Consider the following 27,428-nt stretch of genomic DNA (forward strand, 5'->3'; position numbering starts at 1 on the left):
TTTCCAAAAATTCCATTTATTTTCTTTGGTTGCAAAGAAAAAGTTTGTTGAGAGCAATATTTACAAAGATGAAAAATAATACCCAGAAACAGCTGATCCAACAAAGTACACTACTCATGATAATTTGTTTCATTATGATAGTAGACCATAGGTATATATGGGACGTCACTTGATTTCCTCCAGGAATTATCTGCCAAAGTAGTCCTCTATGCGTCTCTTTTTGCTGGGGCTCTCTTCTACACCACTTCCTGGTTGGTTGCTAGGGTCATCCCAGGCCCCCACAGCCTCCAATAGGAGGGCTTCATCCATATCATCCTCCCCCTCAGTGAACGACTTCTGGAACATCTCTGTGATCCTCCTCTGCTGGGAGTCCTGAAATACATAACACATTCACACACTTCATAACACATACACACACACACTTCATAACACACACACACACACACACTTCATAACACACAGAAACACTTCATAACACACACACACACACACTTCATAACACACACACTTCATAACACACACACTTCATAACACACACTCACACACACACACACACACACACTTCATAACACACACACACACTTCATAACACACACACTTCATAACACACACACACACACACACACACTTCATAACACACACACACACTTCATAACACACACACACACACACTTCATAACACACACACACTTCATATCACGCACACACTTCATAACACACACCCACACACACACACACTTCATAACACACACACACACACACACACACTTCATAACACACACACACACACACTTCATAACACACACACACACTTCATAACACACACACACACTTCATAACACACACACACTTCATAACACACACACACACACACTTCATAACACACACACACACTTCATAACACACGCACACTTCATAACACACAGACTTCATAACACACACACACACACACACACACACACACACACACTTCATAACACACACACACACTTCATAACACACACACACACTTCATAACACACACACTTCATAACACACACACACACACACACACACTTCATAACACACACACTTCATAACACACACACACACACACACTCCATAACACACACACACACACTTCATAACACACACACACACTTCATAACACACACACACACACTTCATAACACACACACACACACTTCATAACACACACACACTTCATAACACACACACACACTTCATAACACACACACACACACTTCATAACACACACACACACACACACTTCATAACACACACACTTCATAACACACACACACACACACACAAACACTTTGTATGCCTCTCAAATGGCACCCTATTCTCTATATAAGTGGTTCTCAACCAGGGCACCAGTACGTCTGGGGGTTCTCAACCAGGGCACCAGTACGTCTAATAATAGAATGCAAACACTTCCTGTAGTTGTTGACCGTCTCTCACATCACTGTGGTTTGGCTCTTCCATGCAGAACTACTTCAGCAACATGTGTGGGTTTTCCAGCATGAACTGGTCATTTCAAGTCCTGCCACAACATCTCTATTGGGATTAGATCTGAACTTTGACAAGGCCATTCCAAAACTTCAAATGTGTTGCTTTTTAACCATTTTCATGTAGACTTGATTGTGTGTTTTGGATCATTGTCTTGCTGAATGACCCAGCTGTGCTTCAGCAAATAAACAGATGGCCTGACATTCTCCTGTAGAATTCTCTGATACAGAGCAGAATTCCATGGTTCCTTCTATTAAGGCAAGTCGTCCAGGTCCTGAGGCAGCAAAGCCTCCCCAAACCATCACACTACCACTACCGTGCTGGACCGTTGGTTTGAGGTTCATAATGCAGTGCTTGGTTTTCCTCAGACATAAATGGGACCCATCTCAACCAAAATAATTGACTCAAATGTGCCAAAAAGCACCTTGTCCCCTGTTGATGGGGGGCATTGTCATCTTGGAAGAGACCAATAGAAATTATTCACCATTGGTTGAAGGTTTATTGGTGTTTACTTTGTCCTCTGAGGGGTTGAGAGGTCCTAAACCATGCCAGTGATGTAGTGTAGGAGCCTGATAGGTCAGCAGCCAACCTGACTATTCCATGACTAGAGTAGCCCATCTGTGGACTGACGTGTGTAGCCCATCTGTGGACTGACGTGTGTAGCCCATCTGTGGACTGACGTGTGTAGCCCATCTGTGGACTGACGTGTGTAGCCCATCTGTGTACCAAACACCAACAGTGCCCCTCACCTTGGAGTGGAAGCTGGCAGACTCTGCCTTCTCTGACAGGTTGGATTCTGATAGCCCCACCTTCTCCAGAACATGCATCTTCTCCTGGATCATGGGCCTACAGAGATACAAAAATCAATCAATATCTTTATTGTCCCATTTGGTCAAATGGTTCCTTCAGAACTATCAACCGAATAGATAGTAGAGTATAGAGGTTAGTTCAGACTGATTAAAGAGGAGGAGCCGGCGTACCACAGGTAGTCATCTGCGGTTCCCTTGGCGACCAGGTAGTGAATGTCCACGTTGCTGGTCTGACCGATACGATGCACTCTGTCCTCAGCCTGGATCAATATCTGATAGATTCCAGAGGGCATCATTAGAAGGATGGTAGACAGTACAGGAGGATATATGAACACAGAGCAGCTGTAGCATGCTGTAGATTTCACTAGTATTCACAACTTTTCTGTCAACCAAGACCCTGACACTCTGTTTGGTGAAACCACTGGGTAAGGAGTTAGAGGTCAGGAACCTTCCCCCAGAGCCGGGGTTAGACAGGTCATTACCCTAAGACTACTAAGAACAGCCGATCTGCCAACTTCTGTCTGTAGGGTCCCAACAGTTTGGGCTACACACTAATATGACCCCTCTGTGGAAAGGTGAGACTCTCACTAACACGTTGGTTGTTTCACCACAGGAAGTGTTACATAGCGGATGCAGTCTGTTGTTTCACCACAGGAAGTGTTACATAGCGGATGCAGTTGATTGAGACGCAGACAACCATCGTAAACTGACCGATTTTGAAGGGGAATTTCATATTATGCTAATTAGATTTCCGCAAAGGCCGACTCTAGGGGGTTAAACGGTTGGTCAAGACCTTACCCCAGGGTTAGAGGTTAGACAGGCCATTACCCCGGGGTTAGAGGTTAGACAGGTCCTTACCCCGGGGTTAGAGGTTAGACAGGTCCTTACCCCAGGGTTAGAGGTTAGACAGGCCATTACCCCGGGGTTAGAGGTTAGACAGGTCCTTACCCCAGGGTTAGAGGTTAGACAGGCCATTACCCCGGGGTTAGAGGTTAGACAGGTCATTACCCCAGGGTTAGAGGTTAGACAGGCCATTACCCCGGGGTTAGAGGTTAGACAGGTCCTTACCCCAGGGTTAGAGGTTAGACAGGCCATTACCCCGGGGTTAGAGGTTAGACAGGTCCTTACCCCAGGGTTAGAGGTTAGACAGGCCATTACCCCGGGGTTAGAGGTTAGACAGGTCCTTACCCCGGGGTTAGAGGTTAGACAGGTCCTTACCCCGGGGTTAGAGGTTAGACAGGTCCTTACCCCAGGGTTAGAGGTTAGACAGGCCATTACCCCGGGGTTAGAGGTTAGACAGGCCATTACCCCGGGGTTAGAGGTTAGACAGGCCCTTACCCCAGGGTTAGAGGTTAGACAGGCCATTACCCCGGGGTTAGAGGTTAGACAGGTCATTACCCCGGGGTTAGAGGTTAGACAGGTCCTTACCCCAGGGTTAGAGGTTAGACAGGTCCTTACCCCAGGGTTAGAGGTTAGACAGGCCATTACCCCGGGGTTAGAGGTTAGACAGGTCCTTACCCCAGGGTTAGAGGTTAGACAGGCCATTACCCCGGGGTTAGAGGTTAGACAGGTCATTACCCCAGGGTTAGAGGTTAGACAGGCCATTACCCCGGGGTTAGAGGTTAGACAGGTCATTACCCCGGGGTTAGAGGTTAGACAGGTCCTTACCCCAGGGTTAGAGGTTAGACAGGCCATTACCCCGGGGTTAGAGGTTAGACAGGCCATTACCCCGGGGTTAGAGGTTAGACAGGCCATTACCCCGGGGTTAGAGGTTAGACAGGTCATTACCCCGGGGTTAGAGGTTAGACAGGTCCTTACCCCAGGGTTAGAGGTTAGACAGGCCATTACCCCGGGGTTAGAGGTTAGACAGGCCATTAACCCGGGGTTAGAGGTTAGACAGGTCCTTACCCCGGGGTTAGAGGTTAGACAGGTCCTTACCCCGGGGTTAGAGGTTAGACAGGTCCTTACCCCGGGGTTAGAGGTTAGACAGGTCCTTACCCCAGGGTTAGAGGTTAGACAGGTCCTTACCCCGGGGTTAGAGGTTAGACAGGCCATTACCCCGGGGTTAGAGGTTAGACAGGTCATTACCCCGGGGTTAGAGGTTAGACAGGTCCTTACCCCGGGGTTAGAGGTTAGACAGGTCCTTACCCCGGGGTTAGAGGTTAGACAGGTCCTTACCCCGGGGTTAGAGGTTAGACAGGTCCTTACCCCAGGGTTAGAGGTTAGACAGGCCATTACCCCGGGGTTAGAGGTTAGACAGGTCCTTACCCCAGGGTTAGAGGTTAGACAGGTCCTTACCCCGGGGTTAGAGGTTAGACAGGTCCTTACCCCAGGGTTAGAGGTTAGACAGGCCATTACCCCGGGGTTAGAGGTTAGACAGGCCATAACCCCGGGGTTAGAGGTTAGACAGGTCCTTACCCCAGGGTTAGAGGTTAGACAGGCCATTACCCCGGGGTTAGAGGTTAGACAGGTCATTACCCCGGGGTTAGAGGTTAGACAGGTCCTTACCTCAGGGTTAGAGGTTAGACAGGTCCTTACCCCAGGGTTAGAGGTTAGACAGGCCATTACCCCGGGGTTAGAGGTTAGACAGGCCATTACCCCGGGGTTAGAGGTTAGACAGGCCATTACCCCGGGGTTAGAGGTTAGACAGGTCATTACCCCGGGGTTAGAGGTTAGACAGGTCCTTACCCCGGGGTTAGAGGTTAGACAGGTCCTTACCCCAGGGTTAGAGGTTAGACAGGCCATTACCCCGGGGTTAGAGGTTAGACAGGTCCTTACCCCAGGGTTAGAGGTTAGACAGGTCCTTACCCCGGGGTTAGAGGTTAGACAGGTCCTTACCCCAGGGTTAGAGGTTAGACAGGCCATTACCCCGGGGTTAGAGGTTAGACAGGCCATTACCCCGGGGTTAGAGGTTAGACAGGTCCTTACCCCAGGGTTAGAGGTTAGACAGGCCATTACCCCGGGGTTAGAGGTTAGACAGGTCATTACCCCGGGGTTAGAGGTTAGACAGGTCCTTACCCCAGGGTTAGAGGTTAGACAGGTCCTTACCCCAGGGTTAGAGGTTAGACAGGCCATTACCCCAGGGTTAGAGGTTAGACAGGCCATTACCCCGGGGTTAGAGGTTAGACAGGTCCTTACCCCAGGGTTAGAGGTTAGACAGGTCCTTACCCCAGGGTTAGAGGTTAGACAGGCCATTACCCCGGGGTTAGAGGTTAGACAGGTCCTTACCCCAGGGTTAGAGGTTAGACAGGTCCTTACCCCAGGGTTAGAGGTTAGACAGGCCATTACCCCGGGGTTAGAGGTTAGACAGGCCATTACCCCGGGGTTAGAGGTTAGACAGGTCCTTACCCCAGGGTTAGAGGTTAGACAGGTCCTTACCCCGGGGTTAGAGGTTAGACAGGTCCTTACCCCAGGGTTAGAGGTTAGACAGGCCATTACCCCGGGGTTAGAGGTTAGACAGGCCATTACCCCGGGGTTAGAGGTTAGACAGGTCCTTACCCCAGGGTTAGAGGTTAGACAGGCCATTACCCCGGGGTTAGAGGTTAGACAGGTCATTACCCCGGGGTTAGAGGTTAGACAGGTCCTTACCCCAGGGTTAGAGGTTAGACAGGTCCTTACCCCAGGGTTAGAGGTTAGACAGGCCATTACCCCGGGGTTAGAGGTTAGACAGGTCCTTACCCCAGGGTTAGAGGTTAGACAGGCCATTACCCCGGGGTTAGAGGTTAGACAGGTCCTTACCCCAGGGTTAGAGGTTAGACAGGTCCTTACCCCAGGGTTAGAGGTTAGACAGGCCATTACCCCGGGGTTAGAGGTTAGACAGGTCCTTACCCCAGGGTTAGAGGTTAGACAGGTCCTTACCCCGGGGTTAGAGGTTAGACAGGCCATTACCCCGGGGTTAGAGGTTAGACAGGTCATTACCCCGGGGTTAGAGGTTAGACAGGTCCTTACCCCGGGGTTAGAGGTTAGACAGGTCCTTACCCCGGGGTTAGAGGTTAGACAGGTCCTTACCCCAGGGTTAGAGGTTAGACAGGCCATTACCCCGGGGTTAGAGGTTAGACAGGTCCTTACCCCAGGGTTAGAGGTTAGACAGGCCATTACCCCGGGGTTAGAGGTTAGACAGGTCATTACCCCAGGGTTAGAGGTTAGACAGGCCATTACCCCGGGGTTAGAGGTTAGACAGGTCCTTACCCCAGGGTTAGAGGTTAGACAGGCCATTACCCCGGGGTTAGAGGTTAGACAGGTCCTTACCCCAGGGTTAGAGGTTAGACAGGCCATTACCCCGGGGTTAGAGGTTAGACAGGTCCTTACCCCGGGGTTAGAGGTTAGACAGGTCCTTACCCCGGGGTTAGAGGTTAGACAGGTCCTTACCCCAGGGTTAGAGGTTAGACAGGCCATTACCCCGGGGTTAGAGGTTAGACAGGCCATTACCCCGGGGTTAGAGGTTAGACAGGCCCTTACCCCAGGGTTAGAGGTTAGACAGGCCATTACCCCGGGGTTAGAGGTTAGACAGGTCATTACCCCGGGGTTAGAGGTTAGACAGGTCCTTACCCCAGGGTTAGAGGTTAGACAGGTCCTTACCCCAGGGTTAGAGGTTAGACAGGCCATTACCCCGGGGTTAGAGGTTAGACAGGTCCTTACCCCAGGGTTAGAGGTTAGACAGGCCATTACCCCGGGGTTAGAGGTTAGACAGGTCATTACCCCAGGGTTAGAGGTTAGACAGGCCATTACCCCGGGGTTAGAGGTTAAACAGGTCATTACCCCGGGGTTAGAGGTTAGACAGGTCCTTACCCCAGGGTTAGAGGTTAGACAGGCCATTACCCCGGGGTTAGAGGTTAGACAGGCCATTACCCCGGGGTTAGAGGTTAGACAGGCCATTACCCCGGGGTTAGAGGTTAGACAGGTCATTACCCCGGGGTTAGAGGTTAGACAGGTCCTTACCCCAGGGTTAGAGGTTAGACAGGCCATTACCCCGGGGTTAGAGGTTAGACAGGCCATTAACCCGGGGTTAGAGGTTAGACAGGTCCTTACCCCGGGGTTAGAGGTTAGACAGGTCCTTACCCCGGGGTTAGAGGTTAGACAGGTCCTTACCCCGGGGTTAGAGGTTAGACAGGTCCTTACCCCAGGGTTAGAGGTTAGACAGGTCCTTACCCCGGGGTTAGAGGTTAGACAGGCCATTACCCCGGGGTTAGAGGTTAGACAGGTCATTACCCCGGGGTTAGAGGTTAGACAGGTCCTTACCCCGGGGTTAGAGGTTAGACAGGTCCTTACCCCGGGGTTAGAGGTTAGACAGGTCCTTACCCCGGGGTTAGAGGTTAGACAGGTCCTTACCCCAGGGTTAGAGGTTAGACAGGCCATTACCCCGGGGTTAGAGGTTAGACAGGTCCTTACCCCAGGGTTAGAGGTTAGACAGGTCCTTACCCCGGGGTTAGAGGTTAGACAGGTCCTTACCCCAGGGTTAGAGGTTAGACAGGCCATTACCCCGGGGTTAGAGGTTAGACAGGCCATAACCCCGGGGTTAGAGGTTAGACAGGTCCTTACCCCAGGGTTAGAGGTTAGACAGGCCATTACCCCGGGGTTAGAGGTTAGACAGGTCATTACCCCGGGGTTAGAGGTTAGACAGGTCCTTACCTCAGGGTTAGAGGTTAGACAGGTCCTTACCCCAGGGTTAGAGGTTAGACAGGCCATTACCCCGGGGTTAGAGGTTAGACAGGCCATTACCCCGGGGTTAGAGGTTAGACAGGCCATTACCCCGGGGTTAGAGGTTAGACAGGTCATTACCCCGGGGTTAGAGGTTAGACAGGTCCTTACCCCGGGGTTAGAGGTTAGACAGGTCCTTACCCCAGGGTTAGAGGTTAGACAGGCCATTACCCCGGGGTTAGAGGTTAGACAGGTCCTTACCCCGGGGTTAGAGGTTAGACAGGTCCTTACCCCGGGGTTAGAGGTTAGACAGGTCCTTACCCCAGGGTTAGAGGTTAGACAGGCCATTACCCCGGGGTTAGAGGTTAGACAGGCCATTACCCCGGGGTTAGAGGTTAGACAGGTCCTTACCCCGGGGTTAGAGGTTAGACAGGCCATTACCCCGGGGTTAGAGGTTAGACAGGTCATTACCCCGGGGTTAGAGGTTAGACAGGTCCTTACCCCAGGGTTAGAGGTTAGACAGGTCCTTACCCCAGGGTTAGAGGTTAGACAGGCCATTACCCCAGGGTTAGAGGTTAGACAGGCCATTACCCCGGGGTTAGAGGTTAGACAGGTCCTTACCCCAGGGTTAGAGGTTAGACAGGTCCTTACCCCAGGGTTAGAGGTTAGACAGGCCATTACCCCGGGGTTAGAGGTTAGACAGGTCCTTACCCCAGGGTTAGAGGTTAGACAGGTCCTTACCCCAGGGTTAGAGGTTAGACAGGCCATTACCCCGGGGTTAGAGGTTAGACAGGCCATTACCCCGGGGTTAGAGGTTAGACAGGTCCTTACCCCAGGGTTAGAGGTTAGACAGGTCCTTACCCCGGGGTTAGAGGTTAGACAGGTCCTTACCCCAGGGTTAGAGGTTAGACAGGCCATTACCCCGGGGTTAGAGGTTAGACAGGCCATTACCCCGGGGTTAGAGGTTAGACAGGTCCTTACCCCAGGGTTAGAGGTTAGACAGGCCATTACCCCGGGGTTAGAGGTTAGACAGGTCATTACCCCGGGGTTAGAGGTTAGACAGGTCCTTACCCCAGGGTTAGAGGTTAGACAGGTCCTTACCCCAGGGTTAGAGGTTAGACAGGCCATTACCCCGGGGTTAGAGGTTAGACAGGTCCTTACCCCAGGGTTAGAGGTTAGACAGGCCATTACCCCGGGGTTAGAGGTTAGACAGGTCCTTACCCCAGGGTTAGAGGTTAGACAGGTCCTTACCCCAGGGTTAGAGGTTAGACAGGCCATTACCCCGGGGTTAGAGGTTAGACAGGTCATTACCCCGGGGTTAGAGGTTAGACAGGTCCTTACCCCAGGGTTAGAGGTTAGACAGGTCCTTACCCCAGGGTTAGAGGTTAGACAGGTCCTTACCCCGGGGTTAGAGGTTAGACAGGTCATTACCCCGGGGTTAGAGGTTAGACAGGTCCTTACCCCGGGGTTAGAGGTTAGACAGGTCCTTACCCCGGGGTTAGAGGTTAGACAGGTCCTTACCCCGGGGTTAGAGGTTAGACAGGTCCTTACCCCGGGGTTAGAGGTTAGACAGGTCCTTACCCCGGGGTTAGAGGTTAGACAGGTCCTTACCCCGGGGTTAGAGGTTAGACAGGTCCTTACCCCGGGGTTAGAGGTTAGACAGGTCCTTACCCCAGGGTTAGAGGTTAGACAGGTCCTTACCCCGGGGTTAGAGGTTAGACAGGCCATTACCCCGGGGTTAGAGGTTAGACAGGTCATTACCCCGGGGTTAGAGGTTAGACAGGTCCTTACCCCGGGGTTAGAGGTTAGACAGGTCCTTACCCCGGGGTTAGAGGTTAGACAGGTCCTTACCCCGGGGTTAGAGGTTAGACAGGTCCTTACCCCGGGGTTAGAGGTTAGACAGGTCCTTACCCCGGGGTTAGAGGTTAGACAGGTCCTTACCCCAGGGTTCCAGAATAGCTCAGCAAACACCACCAAAGCAGCAGAGTGCAGGGTGATGCCCATGTTCGCTGCAGTGATAGAGAGCACCGCTACACAGCTCTTGTCAGTGAACTGGAACCGGTCACACAGTTGCTGCCGCTCTGACGACGGGGTGGAGCCGTCTATACGGATGTAGTCGATACCCTGAAATAACATGAACAACAGAAACACACAAGACAGTCATGTTTCATCTTTATTGAATAATAAAATATACAGTCTACCAGCAGTGAAGCCGCTCAACATTTACATTCAGTCATCTAACAGACTTCCATCCAGAGCGACCCACAGGACAGGCCAGGGTCAAGCTCCCTGCTCAAGGGCACTTCGACAGATCTCCCACAAGGTCAAAAACGGGGGGCTGAATCAGCCACCGGCCCTCCAAGACCCCCCCCCCCCCATCACAGTTCTCCAAGAGCTACCTCTCAACCATCCTTGAACCCCCCCCCCTCCCCAAAAAATAACCTCTCCCTCCATTCCCCACACCCAATTCCACATCCCACAATGCACCAACAACCAACAAAAGAGAAAAAAAAGAAAGACAAAAGAAAACAATGTAAATAACTTTCAATGGTTTGTTTTCTTTTAACTTTGCTGTGATGTTTAACATACAATTTCAATCTACAGATTCTACAGAATCTACAGAATCTACAGAGTTACTAAAGAGTATTAGTATATTAGTAATTGACTGACCCGGTCTCTCCAGATGTCCTAACAGTACTATTTCTAGGGTCAATTTTAGATCAATGCTGTGCATTTTCAGCCATTCCTGAACCTGAGACCAGAAACAGGCTACCTGAGGGCAATACCAAAATAAATGGTCTTGATTCTGTATCCTCACAACAAAATCTGCAGAGCTGCGATGACCGTATGCCCCAAATATTCAACATTTTGTTGGTGGCAAGAATTCTGTACAATAATTTTAGCTGAAAATCTTGAAGTCTTGAATCTCACGTTGTTTCAAAAATCTCTTTCCAGCTATTTTTCAATGTGTATGGCACAGCTGTAAACATCCTAGTCCTCAACTGAAACGGGTATACTTTCCTATTTATGCTATTTTTGTTCATGTTTTAAACATTTAGAAGAAAAGCCAGTAATCCACCTAAAGATAAATTAAAACCCCTCGTGCCATTAGGCACCCAGTTTCCAGGAGATTCATGGCATAAGGCATAAATATGTACGGATGTCAATATGCACTAGAAAAGTGAGTCATCTAAACCAAAGTCTTTATCTTGTGTGGATAAACTTTAAGTCTGTTTAGCAGACATCCTGTTCTCCTCACCTTCTCTCCCAACTCCTTGGTGATAAAGTCCAGGACCAGCTTGTGATGAGCAAACACCAGGAACTTCTCTCTTCCGCACTCTAGCATGTCCATGATGTACTCCCTGAGCAACAAAAACAAAACAGAACTGGTTTAAAACAGCATGCTCTCAGCAGTGTACTCTCAATGTGGGGTAAACACTTTCAACTCACATGATGGCTTTAATCTTGGCCTCAGCAGTGTGGTTAAAGAACACCAGAAGAGCCTCCTTCATCTTCTGGAACAGAACAAAAAACCCAACAGGAGACGAATGTGTTTAACAAGACAAGGTGAAACTAGATGAACGTTAACAATGGAATGCTCTCTAGAAACACGCCTCATCTAGCGTCAAAATTAGCTGTAAGAGTATCGTTTTTATTAATAATCTCTCTTCCCCTGAACTCACGTTGTTGTTGTGTTGTCCCTTGGCCAGATCCTTGGCTGCGGCAGACAGAGCTGCCTTGGTGCGGGTGTTGATACCGTCTGTGGTCACCGTGACAACCTTGCGTTGCTTGGCAGGAAGCTGAGAGAGAACCTCTGACTTGAGACGGCGTAGCATTAGACTCTCCTCTAACATCAGCTTCAGTTCTCCTAGGTTACTGGAGCCAGAGTAGTCCCAACCCCACGGCAGCTAGCAGGAGAACAACAAGTCCTAGGTTACTGGAGCCAGAGTAGTCCCAACCCCACGCCAGCTAGCAGGAGAACAAAAAGTCCTATGGTTTCCAATGAATTTAGGGATTTACCCAACTAAAATAAATCTTGGTCGACCAAGAGTCGTCGGTTCTTTCGACCAATCGATTGGTAGGTATTTTTCCATATATTGACACATCCTGTGTGGTTTAATCAACTATATGCACTGAGCTTGTCTGATGCACAGAAGCAAACTGACAAAATAATGAAGACACACAAATGACTAGAGGGAGTCCGACTGCAATTGACTGTATTTATTATGGATGCCCACTCTACTCTTCCTGGGGCCAGCCAAATTAAGGCAGTTTCTACAATTTTAAAAACATTACAATACATTCAGTGTGTCCTCAGGCCCCTACTCCCCCACTACCACATATATACAGTACTAAATCCATGTGTACATGTGTGTATAGTGCGTATGTTACGGAGTACGTGTCTATGTTTGTGTTGCTTCACAGTCCCCACTGTTCCATAAGGTGCATTTGTATGTTTTTTTAAATCTGATTCTACTGCTGCATCAGTTACCTGATGTGGAATAGAGTTCCATGTAGTCATGGCTCTATGTAGTACTGTGTTCCTCCCAGAGTCTGTTCTGGACTTGGGGACTGTGAAGAGACCTCTTGAGGCATGTCTTGTGGGGTATGTATGGGGTTCTGAGCTGTGTGCTAGTAGTTTAGACAGACAGCTCGGTGCATTCAACATTCAACATTCAATACCTCTCATAAATACAAGTAGTGATGAAGTCAATCTCTCCTCCACTTTGAGCCAAGAGAGATTGACATGCATATTATTAATATTAGCTCTCTGTGTACATCTAAGGGCCAGCCGTGCTGCCCTGTTCTGAGCCAATTGCAAATTTCCTGAGTCCCTTTTTGTGGCACCTGACCAGACGACTGAATAGTAGTCCAGGTGTGACAAAACTAGGGCCTGTAGGACCGGCCTTGTTTACAGTGCAGAGCAGGGCTTTATTGTGGACAGACTTTTCCCCCATCCTAGCTACTGCTGTTTCAATATTTTTTGACAGTTTACAATCTAGTGTTACTCTAAGCAGTTTAGTCACCTCAACTTGTTCAATTTCCACATTATTATTTATTACAATATTTAGTTGAGGTTTAGTGAATGTTTTGTCCCAAATACAATGCTTTTAGTTTTAGAAATATTTAGGGCTAACTTATTCCTTGCCACCCATTCTGAAACTAACTGCAGTTTTTTGTTAACTTCTCTAGGATAGGGGGCAGCATTTGGAATTTTGGATGAAAAGCATGCCCAATTTCAACTGCCTGCTACTCATCCCCAGAAGATATGCATATTATTAGTAGCTTAGTAGCTAGAAACACTCTGAAGTTTCTAAAACTGTTTGAATCATGTCTGTGACTATAACAGAACTTATGTAGCAGGCGAAACCCAGAGGACAAACCATTCAGATTTTTCTTTTTTTTTTTGAGATCACCCTCTTTTCAATGAGGTTTCATTGGGATTCCAGATTTCTAAGGGACTTGCTTGCAGTTCCTACCGCTGGATGTCACCAGTCTTTAGAAATTGGTTGAGGTTATTCCTTTGTGTAATGAAGAAGTACGGCCATCTTGAAAAAGTGTCACTTCATGTGTACTGTTTGATAGAGACGCAAGACCAGAAAGCATGTTTGAGTTTGTTGTCTTCCTGTAATGAACACAGATCATCCCGTCTTCAATTTTATCGATAATTTACTTTAAAAAATACCTAAAGTTGTATTACAAAAGTAGTTTGAAATGTTTTGGCAAAGTTTACAGGTAACTTGAGAGATATTTTGTCGTCACGTTGCGCAAGTTGGAACCGGTGTTTTTCTGGATCAAACGCGCCAAATAATGGGCATTTTGGAGATATAACGACGGAATTAATCGAACAAAAGGACCATTTGTGATGTTTATGGGACAAATTGGAGTGCCAACAGAAGAAGTTTTGTCAAAGGTAAGGGATGAGTTATATTTTTATTTCTGTGTTTTGTGTCGCGCCTGCAGGGTTGAAATGTTCTCTCTTGTTTAATTTGGTGCTATCCTCAGATAATAGCATTGTTTGCTTTCGCCGATTTCCTTTTTGAAATCTGACATGTTGACTGGATTCACAACACGTGTAGCTTTAATTTGGTATCTTACATGTGTGATTTCACGAAAGTTAGATTTTTATAGGAATTTATTTGAATTAGGCGCTCTGCATTTTCTCTGGCTTTTGGCCAGAGAGGTTGTGTTGCAGTCATTTCAGTCGCTGCAGTAGCTGACGTGTATAGTGTTGAGTCATCCGCATACATAGACACAATTTACTCAAAGCCAGTGGCATGTCGTTAGTATAGATTGAAAAAAGTAAGGGGCCTAGACAGCTGCCCTGGGGAATTCCTGATTCTACCTGGATTATGTTGGAGAGGCTTCCATTAAAGAACACCCTCTGTGTTCTGTTAGACAGTTAACTCTTTATCCACCATGTAGCTGGGGGTGTAAAGCCATGACACACATGTTGTTCCAGCAGCAGACTATGATTGATAATGTCAAAAGCCGCATTTAACAAAATAGCCCCCCCAATCTTTTTATCATCAATTTCTCTCAGCCAATCATAAGTTATTTGTGTAAGTGCTGTGCTTGTTGAATGTCCTTCTCTATAAGCATGCTGAAAGTCTGTCAATTTCTTCATTGTGAAATTGAGCCAGTGAAGGGGGCTTTGCTATTCTTAGGCAGCGGAATGACTTTAGCTTCCCTCCAGTTCTGAGGGCCACACACTCTCTAGTAGGCTTAAATTGAAGATATGGCAAATAGGAGTGGCAATATAGTCTGCTATTATTCTCAGTAATTTTCCATCCAAGTTGTCAGATAACTTTACGGAATTTAAAATTACAATGCTTGCCTTTCATAATTTGATGAGATATACTTGATGTGTAGTGTCAGCATTTGTTGCTGGCATGTTATGCCTAAATTTGCTAATCTTGCCAATGAAAATAAATCATTAAAGTATTTGGCAATATCAGTGTGTTTTGTGATGAATGAGCCATCTGATTCAATGAATGATGGAGCTGAGTTTGCCTTTTTTCCCAGAATTTTATTTAAGATGCTCCAGAGTTTTTAACTATCATTCTTTGTCATTTATCTTTGTTTCACATGATTTCTCAGTTTGCAATACGTTTGCCAATTGGTTGTGCCGCCAGACTTATTTGCCATTCCTTTTGCCTCATCCCTCTCAACCATCAACATTTTCAATTTTCATCAATCCATGGGGATTTAACAGTTTTTACAGTCATTTTCTTAATGGGTGCATGTTTATTAGTAACAGGAATAAGCAATTTCATAAATGTGTCAAGTGCAGCGTCTGGTTGCTCCTCATTACCCACCTCGGACCATAAATATTCTTTACATCAATAACATAGGAATCACTATGTGCAGACGCCGTGATCTGAGCTATCCGATTGGCCAAAATTTGAAAACTTTGCCTTCCCGGCGCTAGGGCTGCTGAATCAAGCGCACCTACCGCCAACGGCACTAGGGCTGCTGAATCAAGCGCACCTACCGCCAACGACACTAGGGCTGCTGAATCAAGCGCACCTACCGCCAACGACACTAGGGCTGCTGAATCAAGCGCACCTGCCGCCAACGACACTAGGGCTGCTGAATCAAGTTGAATCAAGATTGACCAGGTATGCCTTGGAGATCGCCCACGAATGCCTTGGAGATCGCCCACGAATGCCTTGGAGATCGCCCACGAATGCCTTGGAGATCGCCCACGAATGCCTTGGAGATCGCCCACGAATGCCTTGGAGATCGCCCACGAATGCCTTGGAGATCGCCCACGAATGCCTTGGAGATCGCCCACGAATGCCTTGGAGATCGCCCACGAATGCCTTGGAGATCGCCCACGAATGCCTTGGAGATCGCCCACGAATGCCTTGGAGATCGCCCACGAATGCCTTGGAGATCGCCCACGAATGCCTTGGAGATCGCCCACGAATGCCTTGGAGATCGCCCACGAATGCCTTGGAGATCGACCACGAATGCCTTGGAGATCGACCACAAATGCCTTGGAGATCGCCCACGAATGCCTTGGAGATCGGCTGGTTGGTGACCACTGCTGTAGATACTGTATGTATTGATTATAGACCTCATTAAGGGCTGTTTTCTCTTCTCCTCACTCTGCTGCTGCCTCCGCCACATTGTTCTCAACACCAATATGCTGGTTAGCTTTGCTATTGTGCACATAGCAACAGGGTCTAGGAAAAGGCACCAATTCAACAGCGCACTGATGTTTCAGAACCACGGACAGCGACCTCAGCGCCGGTGAAAGCGTATTTGTTATAAATTTATATTATTTGTATTAGTGTTGCAGCGTTGTTCTTATGAAATACAACCATATATAACTTCAGTAGCACACGTCTTAGTGATGGAATGTTCCATCCCCACGGCCTCCACAATGGATCAGTCCACTCAGACAGGAGCCAATCAGACAGGTGTCTTGTACACCATGAAATTATTATTTTTTGCTACTGCTCGACTAAAATAAATCTAGGTTGACCAATGGCCTATCGACTAAACAGCCCTGGTTGAATTCATCGTGAACTGGATCTATTCTAATCCCACAAATATCTGCACATATAAACCCCTGGGGACCTGAGGGGAGTCAAGTGTAGGCTGAACTTATAGTAGAGCAACAGGCGGGTCTAGGATACTGTAGAGCAACAGGCGGGTCTAGGATACTGTAGAGCAGCAGGCGGGTCTAGGATACTGTAGAGCAACAGGCGGGTCTAGGATACTGTAGAGCAGCAGGCGGGTCTAGGATACTGTAGAGCAACAGGCGGGTCTAGGATACTGTAGAGCAACAGGCGGGTCTAGGATACTGTAGAGCAACAGGCGGGTCTAGGATACTGTAGAGCAACAGGCGGGTCTAAGATACTGTAGAGCAACAGGCGGGTCTAGGATACTGTAGAGCAACAGGCGGGTCTAGGATACTGTAGAGCAACAGGCGGGTCTAGGATACTGTAGAGCAACAGGCGGGTCTAGGATACTGTACTGTAGGCTAAACTTACCTGTCGGGCATTGCAATACCTGGTCCCAAAGTCACGGAAGTGGGGGAACAGGGAGGGCTTGACAGCCAGGATCTGACTGTAGAGCTCTGAGGGTCTGGACATGGCAGGAGTCCCCGACAGCAGGATCACACGCTTAGCTTCCTGAGATTGAGAACATAGTAGAAACTGAAGACAACACTATCTAACTAATCACAGTCTTAGCTACCTGAAAACAGTGACAACACACTAATAAGAACACAGTCCAACCCAACAGTCTTAAGAGATCAAATGAAAACTTCACTATTACCTTTGTTAAATTGTTACATAGAATATATAAATTGTAGCCTAAATACCAAGGATCCTGAGAGTAAAAGAGAATCATCCACACCTTGAGCAGTGGCAAGGCAGCCTTAAAGCGGGCAGTCTTCATGTTCTTCAGAAAGTGGGACTCATCCATTATGAGGACATTGAAGGGGTTAGCAGCCTGCTGCTTGTCCATCCTGCTCAGTAGATCATAGCTGATGATGTTGACCAGACCACCCCTCAGGTTGTCTTTCCCCTTGACAATCACATTGATACTGTCAGGCTGCACGGAGGGCAGCCACTGCCTGAAGGCCTAGAGAGGAGGGGAGATGTGAACAATGGCATACTGTAGAGTTGACAACTGTGGTCACTGGATGCTGAGCAAACTGTCACTGACTACAGTTACTGCTCCAGTCCTACACATTCTAGAGCACGTCTGGGAGGAACAGTCGAGTTAACAAGAGTCCTACACATTCTAGAGCACGTCTGAGAGGAACAGTCGAGTTAACAAGAGTCCTACACATTCTAGAGCACGTCTGAGAGGAACAGTCGAGTTAACAAGAGTCCTACACATTCTAGAGCACATCTGAGAGGAACAGTCGAGTTAACAAGAGCAAAATCTGGACATTTCTGGCATGCCCAAGACTAGACCTTCCTCTTTGACTGCAAACCTGATGGGCCAATTAAAATGAGAACTAGAGCCCCCTGCTCCAGTTTGACAACATCCTCTACACTTCAAGGATATATTTTAAAACCACTAACAGACACCCTGACGGAACAGAACACACCAGAACCACGAGGAATAACAAGAAACCAGAGAGACCCATAGGACACGGTGACACATAGGACATGCAGTCAGAGTGGATGAATAGGACAAAGGACTGATGGAGACCAACTTTCCTTGCATTGCAAACAAATAATTCACAAGACAAAACTCTAATCAATACAGTAATAAACAGAACACAATCATTTACAGCCTCTGGGTGTTCCATGTCCACATAATGTACTGTTTCATTTACTGGGTGCTCGCCAGACAAAGAAAATGGTTCTTGGTTTCTTCTTTAAAAGAAATGACCTAATGGAGCTACAGGACTAGTAGGGATTACAGTGCTTAGAAACAAAACACTTTGCCAATACCAATCCACTTAGTCCTCTTTACTCGAATCACCTCCAGATTCCACTAACACTAATGTGTAAAGAACAGCATACCCCTGGACATGACTGACACGGTGTCTATCTAAACAGAAAGAACAGAACCGATTAATGAAGAACCATCAGGGGAAAAACAACACTAACTTTGTATTCCTCGATAACGTACCACTCCATGACTATTATTGAACACTGAGAAAAAACGCAATTTATAATTTTAATAAATGTCATAGTCTAGGCCTATAGCTAATAAGAAATGCCAAGGTCTATAGATAATAATAGATGTGATTGTACCTCAGCCCAGGTGAATTTGACAGAAGAAGGGGCCACCACTAATAAAGGCCACTCTTTCCTGTAGTAGGCAGCTATGCAAATGGCCTGAACTGTCTTCCCCAGTCCCATGTCATCAGCCAGGAGGAGGCGGCCATCTTTGGACACCGCAAAGCTGGAGGAGACAACCAGGGTTTAATACAACTACAGTCAAAGTCGGGAAGTTTACATACACCTTAGCCTAATACATTTAAACTCAGTTTTTCACAATTCCTCACATTTAATCTTAGTTAAAATTCCCTGTTTTAGGTCAGTTAGGATCACCACTTTATTTTAAGAATGTGAAATGTCAGAATAATAGTAGAGAGAATGATTTATTTCAGCTTTAATTTCTTTCATCACATTCCCAATGTATTTGGTAACATTGCCTTTAAATTGTTTGACTTGAGATGTTGCTTCAATATATCCTCATAAATGTTCCTCCCTCATGATGCCATTTACTTTGTCAAGTGCACCAGTCCCTCCTGCAGCAAAGCACCCCCCACAACATGATGCTGCCACCCCCACAACATGATGCTGCCACCCCCACAACATGATGCTGCCACCCCCACAACATGATGCTGCCACCCCCACAACATGATGCTGCCACCCCCACAACATGATGCTGCCACCCCCACAACATGATGCTGCCACCCCCACAACATAATGCTGCCATCCCCGTGCTTCACGGTTGGGATGGTGTTCTTCGGCTTGCAATCCTCAACCATTTTCCTCCAAACTTAACAATGGTCATTATGGCCAAACTGTTCTATTTTTGTTTCATCAGATCAGAGGACATTTCTCCAAAAAGTACGGTCTGGCTTTTATATGTCGGTTTTGGAGCAGTGATTTCTTCCTTGCTGAGCGGCCTTTCAGGTTATGTCGATATAGGACTCATTTTACTGTGGATATAGACTTTTGTACCCGTTTCCTCCAGAATCTTCACAAAGTCCTTTGCTGTTGTTCTGGGATTGATTTGCACTTTTCACACCAAAGTACGTTCATGTCTAGAAGGCAGAACGCATCTCCTTCCTGAGCGGTATGACGGCTGCGTGGTCCCATGGTGTTTATACTTAAGTTCTATTGTTTGTACAGTTGACCGTGGTACCTTCAGGTGTTTGGAAATTGCAACAAAGGATGAACCAGACTTGTGAGGGTCTTCATCTGTTTTTATGAGGTCTAGTTTGATTTATTTTGATTTTCCCATGATGTCAAGCAAATAGGCACTGAGTTTGAAGGTAGAAATACATCCACAGGTACACCTCCAATTGACTCAGATGATGTCAATTAGCCAATCAGAAGCTCCTAAAACCATGACATCCTTTTCTGGAATTTTCCAAGCTGTTTAAAGGCACAGTCAACCCACTGGAATTGTGATTTAGTGAATTATAAGTGAAATAATTTGTCTGTAAACAATTGTTGGAAAAATTACTTGTGTCATGCACAAAGTAGATGTCCTAACCGACTTGCCAAAACTATAGTTTGTTAACAAGATATTTGTGGAGTGGTTGAAAAACGAGTTTTAATGACTCCAACCTAAGTGTACGTACTTCAACTGTACATACAAACAGACCATTAATCAAGAACCATCTTGGGAACAAAACAAACGTTGTCTGGAGAAGAAGACAATCAAGGTGTCATACAAACAAACAGACTGATTATCACAATATGAAACTATATAAGAACCAGATACATAAGATTTGTATACATTAGGCACAAAACGAAGGGGGAAATATTGGAAATGTCCCATATGAAACACTGATTTCCCCTTTCCGTTGCTAAACATTTTTGCTATGGTGTGCCCTAATGAATACAACCCAGTACGCTGCTGCTACTGTTATTATCTATGCATTTTAATAACTCTACCTACATGTACATATTACCTCAATTACCTCGACACCGGTGCCCCCGCACATCGACTCTACACCGGTACCCCCTATATATAGCCCCACTATTGTTATTTACTGTTGCTCTCTATTTCTGATTTGAGTTGTATGGTCATGATAACAGTGAGACTAACACCTACTTGACACCGTCTCTCTGGAAGGGCATGAGACGACGTGTCAATGAGGGGTCAATGGAAGACAGGTCAGCTTCAGGAACCTCTGATGGCCATGTCTGGCTGCCTTCAAACAGGGCAGAGAACACCTGGATCACACCCCTAGGGAGAGGCTCAATCTCTACTGATGGAATGGCACTGAGAGCATCCACTGGGAAGTAGGACAGGGAACAGAGTCACACTGAATACAGAACACACAGAACATTCACTGAATACAGAACACACCCCATTCGCTGAATTCAAAACACACCCCATTCACTGAATACAAAACACACACCATTCACTGAATATACAGGGCCTTTGGAAAGTACTCAGCCTCCTTGACTTCTTCCACATTTTGTTACGTCACAGCCTTATTCTAAAATGGATTAAATAAATAATATCCCTCAATCTACACACAACACCCCATAATGACAACGCAAAACAGATGTTGAAATTTGCAAATGTATTAATACTAAAAAACAGAAAAACCTAAATCATATCCAATCAATTGAATTTACCACAGGTGGACACCAATCAAGTTGTAGAAACATTCAGGATGATCAATGGAAACAGAATGCACCTGAGCTCAATTTCAAGTCTCATAGCAAAGGATCTGGTGACTTATGTAAATAAGGTATCTGTTTTTTTATACATTTGCAAACATTTAAAAAAAAAAAAGTTTTTCTCGTCGTCATTATGGGGTAGTGGGTGGAGATTGATGAGGAAAACATGTATTTAATGAATTTTAGAACAAGACATTTTCGGAAAAAGTCAAGGGGTCTGAATACTTTACGAATGTATTTACCGAATGTAGAACACAGAATGTAGAACACAGAACACTCATGAATATAGAACACAGAATGTAGAACACAGAATGTAGAACACAGAACACTCATGAATATAGAACACAGAATGTAGAACACAGAATATAGAACACAGAATGTAGAACACAGAACATTCATGAATATAGAACACAGAATGTAGAACACAGAACATTCATGAATATAGAACACATAATGTAGAACACAGAACATTCATGAATATAGAACACAGAACACTCACTGACTATAGAACACAGAACATTCATGAATATAGAACACAGAACATTCATGAATATAGAACACAGAACACTCACTGACTATAGAATGCAGAGTCGCAGACAATTCAGCAGAGAAGGCTAGCGGATACATGACCATGAAGTGTCAAAGCAATGACCACAACAGGATAATACTTACTAAGTCTTTTATAATCCTCAAGCAAGAAATTCCACTTTCTTGTCTTCATATCTTAACAAAAGAGAGAATATATAATATCACACAGCACTATCTAAAACATGATACTGATGAATATATGAAAATTAAATAAAACGCTTGAAAATAGGAAAATTAACGAACTGTTGCTGTCATGAAATTGTCAGCCGGTTATTGTCATGCAAATTCCAGTCTCACGGTCATTGATCGTTAATAACATAAATATGTTTAACAGCTCTTATGCGCCATGGGCTAGTTCATTTAGCAGACCAGATATGCTTATAAGTCTCGTACCATTATTTTATATTATTGTAAGAATAATATAATTGAACTTAGCTGAATGAAATAAATGATATTTTTCCCATTCCAGAGCGAGTGTACATATTGAGCGTAAAAGTAGGTAGATTTAGATGTGAATGATACAAACCTTAGAAATCAAAACATACAGGCTGCATGATGCGACTACAGGCTGTTGACCATTTGAAAACCTCAGTTCGTTAAATAAATTCTATGTATTATAATAAGTTAAAATAAAAAAAGTGCTCATACAGTATTGTTGTAATTCATTATTACATATACACATACACAAATAAAAACTGGCCGATAAATCGGTATCGGCTTTTTTTGGGTTCTCCGATAAATCGTATCAGCATTGAAAAATTATAATCGGTTGACCTCTAGCTGTAACCCAACAAAATGTGGAAAAAGTCAAGGGGTCTGAATACTTTCTGAAGGCCCTGTAGGTACCCCAAAAAATATAAAAAATTCTGCCGTGCAAAATATGTGGTAGACAATAGAGCCCTGAGTACCAGGCCATTAGGACCTGATGGAGGAACAATAGAACCCTGAGTACCAGGCCATTAGGACCTGATGGAGGGACAATAGAACCCTGAGTACCAGGCCATTAGGACCTGATGGAGGGACAATAGAGCCCGGAGTACCAGGCCATTAGGACCTGATGGAGGGACAATAGAACCCTGAGTACCAGGCCATTAGGACCTGATGGAGGGACAATAGAGCCCGGAGTACCAGGCCATTAGGACCTGATGGAGGGACAATAGAGCCCGGAGTACCAGGCCATTAGGACCTGATGGAGGGACAATAGAACCCTGAGTACCAGGCCATTAGGACCTGATGGAGGGACAATAGAGCCTGGAGTACCAGGCCATTAGGACCTGATGGAGGGACAATAGAACCCTGAGTACCAGGCCATTAGGACCTGATGGAGGGACAATAGAGCCCGGAGTACCAGGCCATTAGGACCTGATGGAGGGACAATAGAACCCTGAGTACCAGGCCATTAGGACCTGATGGAGGGACAATAGAGCCCGGAGTACCAGGCCATTAGGACCTGATGGAGGGACAATAGAGCCCGGAGTACCAGGCCATTAGGACCTGATGGGGGGACAACAGACCCCTGAGTACCAGACCATTAGGACCTGATGGAGGGACAAGAGACCCCTGAGTACCAGGCCGTTGGTGACCTGATGGAGGGACAACAGAGCCCTGAGTACCAGGCCATTAGGACCCGATGGAGGGACAATAGAGCCCTGAATACCAGGCCATTAGTGACCTCATGGTCATTAGCGACTTGGGTAAGTCTACTACCAACACATGTCCAGAGTGCATAAGAGAATATTACCATGTCTGAATGGTCACGTGGAATTTGACTGCGGCCATGACTGCCGGTGTGGTGGTAATACTGTCACCGCAACAGCCCTAAACAGGTTTCACTTACCATAGTTCTTGGAAGGCATCTGTTTGAAAGCAGCGATGACGTCAACATGGTACCCAACGTCGACCTCGAAGCGTGATCGTGACACCAGGGTGGCGTGGCCCTGTACGGTGGCCCCTGGTCTCTGCCAGCCACTACACAGCTTCAGCAGGGCCCCAAGCGCAGCAGTGTCACGGGACCGGCTAGACGCCGGCGCCACGTCAATACCCCCCACCAGAGGTTTCAGACATATACAGGAGATGGAGCCGGACTCCTCCACTACAACAGGAAATACATGGGCCTTCTTAGAAGGTCCCAAATGGCACTCTATTCCGTATACAGTGCACTACTTTGGAGCCCTATAGGGAAGAGAGTGTCTATTTGGACAATACATCTTCACTTGACCAATACATGTGATTATCTTCTTAAAGTATATGATGTGTGTAGGCCTATCTCATACTCAGCTGACGATAGTCCTCAAGGCTGAAGTTCCACATCTTGGTAGCAGGGTCTGTTGGGAGATACAAGATAAACAACAACAGCACATAGATTACGTACACTTGTTTACTAAGGGTATAGAATAGAAAATAAATATTAGTTATTGCTCTATATAGGGCTGTAATTCAACCTTTCAACCGGACAAATCACCAGGATGAATTTAAATACATCCATTAAAACTCACCATAGTTCCGAGAAGGGATGTTTTTGAACACAGCAATCAGCTCAGCATGGTAACCGACTTCCACTCTGAACCGCTCCTCTGAGTGAGAGACACATTTCCCTCTGACTGTGACGGCAGGGCTCTTCCCAGGTAGAGAGTTACTAACATCAGTACCGCTGGAGGGAGCAGCACTCTGGACAGATGGTGATGTGGCTCCATGTTTGCTTCCTTGCTTATAGAAACTACCAATGGCACATCCAGAATGGGAAGACAGCCCAGAAGAAGAGGTCTTTGGATGAGGTTTAGAAACAGAGAAACTGCCAGTTGCACTTGTAGAAGTAGGATACGGACCAGGTAACACTGCTTTATTCGGCTGTGGAGGTTTGAACACAGAGGAGACGTTCTGGCCTGATGATGATGACTTGGCTCCATATGAACTACCAGTACCAGTGGAACTTCCAGAAAAGGAAGATGGGCCACCTGTTGTCTTTGGCTGAAGTGCTTTGAACACTGAGGGGCTTCCTCCTGTAGACACATCTAACCCTTTCAATGAATGTTGTCCCTTTGGGAGAGGTAGTGGGTCTATTACTTTAATCTGAGGAGACAAGGACAAAAACAACAGTACATTATAACAGTACATTAGAAACTAAAATCATTGCCAACAGACAAACCAAACACAAATATAACTGTACAAAACGTCAAGGTATCACTCCTCACCTGTTTAGTGGCAGTATTGGTGAATAGTGAATTCTGTCCAGACTTGTCCCTTGGGCTAGAAAACAACTGGTCAGGTCTCCTGTCTTGACCCCGTGGAACATAATTCTGAAGCACAGTATTAGGTGGATGATGAGTTAGTCCTGGTCGGGGAGTTGAGTTAGAAGGTGGACCAGAGTGAGTGTTAATGCATTGCTGAGGAGCACTGGCAGGGTTGTTGAGCCCTGATATGGGCGTCTGGTTGTTAGACTGAGCAGCCTGTTTCTGTGCTCTAATCGCTAAAGCTCTCCGTCTGTTCTCCTCTATCTTCTGCTGCTGCTCTGCCGTTAAAGAGCTAGACATGGTTAATTATTAGCTCGCTATATTGCCTGCTTATTTGTTGGCAAGATAGGTTGTAGCTAGCGAGCTATCGTTAGCTTGCTAACAAGTCGGAAAAGATCACAGCCCATATCCGTAAGCGAAATATGAATAAACAAGTAGCAGAGTTATCTAGCTAGATCTAAATACGACATATTTTCGCTAACGACCTACGCTAAAACAACAAAAGCAGAAGTTCTTCGTAAGTATATTGAGCAGTTTCTTGTTTGGAACTCCTGCGGAGGAAGTGACGTAGGGCAAATGTTCGGCGCTTTTCTTTTAAGTTCAAAGTTTTTTAATTCTTTCAATACTTAAAAAAAAAATGTTATTTTATTGTTTCAATACTTTTTTTAAATGTTTTTTTTATTCTTTAAATACCATTAGTTTTACAATAAGAAACAGGAATATGTGCAGTGATACTATATATAAATATAGTGACTGGTATAGTAGTGGTTGTGTCTACAGTAGTAATGGTTATAGTAATGGTAGTGACTGGTTATAGTTCTAGTAGTGGTAGTGACTGGTTATAGTAGTGGTAGTGACTGGTTATAATTATAGAAGTGGTAGTGAATGGTTATAGTTATAGTAATGGTAGTGACTGGTTATAGTAGTGACTGGTTATAATAATGGTAGTGACTGGTTATAGTAGTGGTAGTGACTGGTTATAGTAGTGGTAGTGACTGGTTATAGTGGTGGTAGTGACTGGTTATAGTTATAGTAGTGACTGGTTATAGTTATAGTAGTGGTAGTGACTGGTTATAGTTATAGTAGTGGTGGTAGTGACTGGTTATAGTAGTGGTAGTGACTGGTTATAGCAGTGGTAGTGACTGGTTATAGTAGTGGTAGTGACTGGTTATAGTAGTGGTAGTGACTGGTTATAGTTATAGTAGTGGTAGTGACTGGTTATAGTAGTGGCAGTGACTGGTTATAGTAGTGGTAGTGACTGGTTATAATAATGGTAGTGACTGGTTATAGTAGTGGTAGTGACTGGTTATAGTTATAGTAGTGACTGGTTATAGTTATAGTAGTGGTAGTGACTGGTTATAGTTATAGTAGTGGTGGTAGTGACTGGTTATAGTAGTGGTAGTGACTGGTTATAGTTATAGTAGTGGTGGTAGTGACTGGTTATAGTAGTGGCAGTGACTGGTTATAGTAGTGGTAGTGACTGGTTATAATAATGGTAGTGACTGGTTATAGTAGTGGTAGTGACTGGTTATAGTAGTGGTAGTGACTGGTTATAGTTATAGTAGTGGTAGTGACTGGTTATAGTTACAGTAGTGGTAGTGACTGGTTATAGTTCTAGTAGTGGTAGTGACTGGTTATAGTAGTGGTAGTGACTGGTTATAATTATAGAAGTGGTAGTGAATGGTTATAGTTATAGTAATGGTAGTGACTGGTTATAGTAGTGACTGGTTATAATAATGGTAGTGACTGGTTATAGTAGTGGTAGTGACTGGTTATAGTAGTGGTAGTGACTGGTTATAATTATAGAAGTGGTAGTGAATGGTTATAGTTATAGTAATGGTAGTGACTGGTTATAGTAGTGACTGGTTATAATAATGGTAGTGACTGGTTATAGTAGTGGTAGTGACTGGTTATAGTAGTGGTAGTGACTGGTTATAGTGGTGGTAGTGACTGGTTATAGTTATAGTAGTGACTGGTTATAGTTATAGTAGTGGTGGTAGTGACTGGTTATAGTAGTGGTAGTGACTGGTTATAGTTATAGTAGTGGTGGTAGTGACTGGTTATAGTAGTGGTAGTGACTGGTTATAGTAGTGGTAGTGACTGGTTATAGTAGTGGTAGTGACTGGTTATAGTAGTGGTAGTGACTGGTTATAGTTATAGTAGTGGTAGTGACTGGTTATAGTAGTGGCAGTGACTGGTTATAGTAGTGGTAGTGACTGGTTATAATAATGGTAGTGACTGGTTATAGTAGTGGTAGTGACAGGTTATAGTAGTGGTAGTGACTGGTTATAGTTATAGTAGTG

At 45.8% G+C, this 27,428-nt stretch overlaps 1 protein-coding gene across 2 annotated transcripts; it reads right to left on the reverse strand.

The window, feature by feature from the left end:
• smarcal1 (SWI/SNF related, matrix associated, actin dependent regulator of chromatin, subfamily a-like 1) lies at positions 1-25,717 on the reverse strand. 2 transcript variants are annotated; one of them, XM_036959527.2, is made up of 16 exons: positions 25,087-25,717; positions 24,391-24,964; positions 24,169-24,219; positions 23,733-23,987; positions 21,980-22,030; positions 20,730-20,913; positions 18,689-18,839; positions 17,331-17,558; positions 16,964-17,104; positions 11,642-11,866; positions 11,409-11,473; positions 11,218-11,320; positions 9,900-10,082; positions 2,493-2,593; positions 2,262-2,358; positions 1-372 (listed from the first exon to the last, which is right to left on the reverse strand). In XM_036959527.2, the coding sequence occupies exons 1-16, from the start codon at positions 25,423-25,425 to the stop codon at positions 187-189; spliced, it is 2,934 nt and encodes a 977-aa protein (XP_036815422.2). In that variant the 5' UTR covers positions 25,426-25,717; the 3' UTR covers positions 1-186. The 2 variants fall into 2 exon arrangements, with proteins under 2 accessions (XP_036815422.2, XP_036815423.2); XM_036959528.2 differs by having other exon boundaries at positions 11,409-11,470; positions 25,087-25,710.
• Between the last annotated feature and the right edge of the window lie 1,711 nt (positions 25,718-27,428).

Source organism: Oncorhynchus mykiss, chromosome 22, assembly GCF_057628025.1.
Source record: "Oncorhynchus mykiss isolate SJ-2025 chromosome 22, ASM5762802v1, whole genome shotgun sequence".
Classification (NCBI taxonomy): domain Eukaryota; kingdom Metazoa; phylum Chordata; class Actinopteri; order Salmoniformes; family Salmonidae; genus Oncorhynchus; species Oncorhynchus mykiss.